Genomic DNA, 4,812 nt, shown 5'->3' on the forward strand with positions numbered 1-4,812 from the left:
TATGAGGGATCCAGAAGTATCCTGAGAGAAAAAAAATAGCCTCACAGTATCTGATGGGTATGACCATCTGGAAAATTATATTGTGAGGTCCTTTAAGGAGTTATTGGAGGATGCAGCAAGATTAAGTCAGATGCTAACTACAATTACTTGAAGTTGATACAACAAGCAAACAGAAAGGACATTGTTGGGTGGGAGGGAGGAAAGGGAGGAGGGAGGGAGGTTTTGGTAAGGGGCAACAATAATCGACCACAATGTATATCGACAAATTAAAATTTTTTGAGGAGGGAGGGAGGTTTTGGTAAGGGGCAACAATAATCAACCACAATGTATATCGACAAATTAAAATTTTTTAAAAAATTAAATAAAAAATTAAAAAAAAAGATTAAGTCAGATGCTAAAATAAGGCCATTATTTTCAGAAATACCGAAATAGTACAATAAATAAATTTTAATCATAGCCTGCCACTTGGTTCAGCAGTGAGCAAGCTGAACAATCAATATCGACCCTAGTTGTTATAATGAAAATACTGCATCTGCGATGTGTAAAGATTAAAATATTTACATACTGGAAAAACAGTGGAAGAGTATAATAAGCAAAATTTCTATTCTTTCTAGTAGGAAGTCAATAAATAATGGATGAATCAAAAAGTAGCAGTATATTCATGTAATTTGTAAATAAGAAGGTAAATTCTACAACCATTAGAAGAGCTGAAAGAGGAAGTTTCCTCTGTGAAAGTAAAGGAGAGATTGCCTCTTTGTCACAAGCCTTTTAGAACTATCTGACTGTTAACTATTTGCATATAATGTTTGGGGGTAAGAGTGGGGGTGAATTACATTGAAAAACAACCTCCCAAAACCACTGAGTAAGAAAAGTAAACACGATCACACCTAAACCCCCATCTACTCTTTATTTTACAAATAATTTTAGGCAAAGGCATATGGGTCAATATTCATTTACAAAAATGTTTAGTCTTTTATTGTAAATACTTCTAAATTTTTAAAAATAAATTTACTTTCCACATTTGAAAGTATCCAAAGGATTCATTATCCTTCTGCATTCTGCTTCTCAGAAAGCACTTTTGAGGTAGATCTGTTCCGGATTCTGTTTCTCTTTCTTTTCTTTCCAGAAGTAGGTGATTTTGTGTCCTGTGCTTTTTTCTTTTTCTTCAAACAGCTAAGAGGATTGGGGCCACTTATTTTCTTGCGCTTTTTTCTTCTCTGTTCAGGATTTTTCACCAAACCCTGCTCCTCTTTGAGTTGCTTAATACTTTGTTTCTCATGCACTGAGACAAGCTGACCTGACTCTACCGCTTTAACAAAGGCAATTGTTGTAGGAGAAGGTTTGTCCAAGACTATAGTGTTCTGAATAATAAACATGAGAGGAACTCCAGGCCTTTTCTTTACTTTCACAGACAAATTCTGATCCTATTAAAAAGAATAGAATTCTTTAGTTCAACTATGTCAATTAAGTTAAGGTGCCTTAAATAGGTTTCTAAGAACTTAAAGAGGGCTGTAAAAAAATAAAATAAAAAAGATCACAGATTTTATTTTTCAAATTAGTATATCTCACTAGTGGGGATATATTTTATGATAAATAAAAAAAGAAAAACATAAAAACTGAGCACAAAGTTTAAGTAGCATCAGTGTGAACTGTATTTATCAATATTCTAGGGCCATGTACTACAACCTAATGCAAAGTAAATGTGTTAAGTGATTTCCCTTGTTTCTGCTCTAAGATATTCTTTGGAAAAGATCAAGAATGCTCACAGAGGTTGAAGGAATAGAAACCAAATAGGAATTAGCTGACTTATTCTTGATTCAGCTCTGCCTCTGTGTAATGTTATAATTCTTAAAGTATATTTAAGCAAATCTGTATGCACATGAACTTCTTAATTATTAACAACCCTAACAGTCTCTCTTCTCCTGCCTGCCAGTCTTTAAAAGCGGAAGTATTCCATATTGGTGGTACAGTCTCAAACAATATAAAGCATGGCTTTTCAAGAAACAGTATGAAATACAGGAACATGAAAAGACATTTATGAACATAGAACTAAAAATCTTTGTTTACTTAACTTCCCTTCAAGAATCCTAAGACAAATCATCACATGTCTGTAAATAATTTCTCATTTTAAAAAAAGGAACTTCAATAACTATGAAGAAATCAATATGCTTAAGGGTCTCTTCTCAAATTCTCAAATGCCAATTGCTTTTACTGACTGAAAATTAACTTAAAAGCCTGTATTTTCAAAAGTCTAAGCACTTTAATAAATCACTTCCACCTCATTTTTTCTAATTATAAATAGTTCCACATTAAGCATAAACAGAAATGGTTAAAACCAACTTGGGGTTTTAAAAGTAGTATCACCTGTGTTGACACAAAATAATGATGAGGATTTCCCTCTTCAACCATTGAAAGCAGACATTCTGAGCCACTCACTGCATTCTTGAAATGGGGACAATTTCGAACTTGGCATTTCTGTGCAATCAGTTTTGCCCCATATAAGTCTTTCCCCAATGTTTCTAACTCTTTTAACACACATCTGAAAAAAAAAAATGTTATTAGTGGCACACGATTATAACAGATACCAAAGTGTAATAAGCTTCTACAAATTGGTACGCTTTCAAAGTATTTTCAGTACAGAAAAGTAAAAATTCTCAAGTCATCAGGTTGTTTAAAAACAATCACAACTTCTTTTCGCTCTGCATTTTCTATTAACATAAGCCAATGTTCTCAAAGTCTCATGTATAAAGCACCCATATCAGAATAACATAGTGATATTAAATTATATTAATTTATAGATCCTCTCTCATCCCCAAATCTGAACCTCTTCCCTCACTCCCATGCCCACAAGTTTCCATCCTAAGTGTTCCCAACTTGGATAAAGTGGGGAAACATTAGACCTGGAGTATAAACACGCGGATTGGAGGTTGACATGTACTTTACTGGCTATGAGGGCTGGGAGCTTGTCCTGTTCACCAAGGCTTCCTCGGTGGCTGGAGTAGTGCTTGGCATATGGCTTGTACTTTAACAGAGTTGAATAAATGACCTTGGGAAATTTTCCTCATCTCCAGTCCTGACTTCTTTTCCTGGGGATCGAAGATGCTACCTCATAGGGCAGTTGTGAGGCTTGAAAATGTTTAGTTTAAACTAGGAAGAGCTATGCAAATAACAGCAACCATTTAAAGAGGACTAAGTTTTGGATAGCGAAAAATGCTCTACGTACACTACACCTCTCTGACTTTACAGCAGCCTTATAGGCAGTTATGATCTCTATTTTTCAAATGAGCCATTCTAGGCTTACAGAGGTTAACTAACTTTCCCGAAATCCCAGAGCTAGTAGAACTAGGACCAAGATTGGAAGCCGAGTCCGGATGACTACAAAACACCAAGCTAACAACACGTGATGTTCACAGCGCACTGTACCTTCTGCCTACATCCTAGACACTCGCCTGACCTCCTTAGCGCTGCGCTTAAGTGTCAGCTCCTCGTGGGCGGGGCGCTGTGCACCTCGCGGGCTCGCAGTGGAGGCCACACGCGGGCTCCTGTGCGCCTTCTCCCCGACCCCGCCGGGCCTACCTGGTGGTACACAGCTGCGTCTCCCCCATGAGGTAGCGGGGCAGCTGCTCCCGCAGCTGGATGCGGCCCCGCAGCGCCGCCTGACAGAAAGTGCCATCAAGTAGGATCTGGTATGGTTCGCGGACTCCAAAATTGTTGCGGAAGAAGCCAAGATGCTTCTTGGCGTGTTTCTGTCTCGTGATCTTCATGCCTGGTTTACCGGGGCCGAAGCCACCGGACCACGAAGCGGCAGCGAACGCCTCACGCACGCCCTGACATCCACAGGGCCGGCTTCTCCCGGAAACGAGTCACCCTTGGCCCCGGAAGCAAACGCCCCCGTCTCTCGGGCCTGCCCCCTGGTGTAAGTACTGCCCCGATGAGCGCGCGCTTCGGCGTGGTGCCCGCGCTTAAGGGGGCGGGCCCTCGGGGGCGGAGCTTGTGCCTGTGCGGGCAAACTGCGGGAGTCTGTGCGGAGGCGCACATGCGCAGTACGCGGTACGTTAGCGCGTTACCCGACTCGTAGCAAACCTCTGAAAGACAGGAAGTATAACAAAAATTAGCGATAATATTGAGGCTTAATATGTCCCAGACACTGTCCCTAGTGATTCACCGTACATTGTTCCCTTTAATGTTTGTAATTCCCAAGTGAGGGAAGGAAAGGGGCCAGTGTATGTTGGACAGTTGTGACCGGTAAAGTTTGTACTGGCTGCTTTCCCATGAAGTTAAGCACGTTTACTAAGGGCACATACCTGGTTCCTTAGTGTCTGGAACCCAGGTCGCCTGACTGAAGTTCAAATGTTCTTGCTACACTCCCGTAGGAACTAACTGTCAGGGCAAGGAGTCCCACTATTTTGCATCTCCCCTTAAAACCATCCTAAATCACTCACAGGGTGTTTTGGAAGAGCTTCATTTTCTTCATTTTCCAAGAGTCAGAATCACTGAACTTGAGTCCTGGTTCTGCTAACTACAGCTGTTTGATCTTGGACAACCCCCCAAGAGAGCTGGGTTCAGCTCTCTCTTTGTAAAATTGGTTGCACGTCTAGATTAGTTTCAAGGACCCTCTTTTTAAGTCCATAGTCTTTGACACTGAAAGACTACATATTGGGCTAGTAACAGGGAGGTACAAAGCTGACCGAAGGTGTAGAAATCACATGGCCAATTTGATTAATGAAGAGAGTGGATTTCGAGTTCTCCAGCAGCTAACTGCTGAGTATCCACTTCAATTCAAGGCAAAATAATCAAATAATTCAGAGTATG

General features: G+C 40.3%; 1 protein-coding gene across 1 annotated transcript; it reads right to left on the reverse strand.

Annotated features, from left to right (window-relative positions):
* Nucleotides 1-881: 881 nt before the first annotated feature.
* UTP23 (UTP23, small subunit (SSU) processome component, homolog (yeast)) lies at nt 882-3,860 on the reverse strand. Its single transcript, XM_008581953.1, has 3 exons — nt 3,577-3,860; nt 2,365-2,539; nt 882-1,424 (listed from the first exon to the last, which is right to left on the reverse strand). Exons 1-3 carry the CDS (start codon nt 3,762-3,764, stop codon nt 1,044-1,046), a joined length of 744 nt encoding a protein of 247 aa, XP_008580175.1. The 5' UTR covers nt 3,765-3,860; the 3' UTR covers nt 882-1,043.
* Between the last annotated feature and the right edge of the window lie 952 nt (nt 3,861-4,812).

Source organism: Galeopterus variegatus, unplaced genomic scaffold (genome assembly GCF_000696425.1).
Source record: "Galeopterus variegatus unplaced genomic scaffold, G_variegatus-3.0.2 Scaffold2493, whole genome shotgun sequence".
Taxonomy (NCBI): Eukaryota; Metazoa; Chordata; class Mammalia; order Dermoptera; family Cynocephalidae; genus Galeopterus; species Galeopterus variegatus.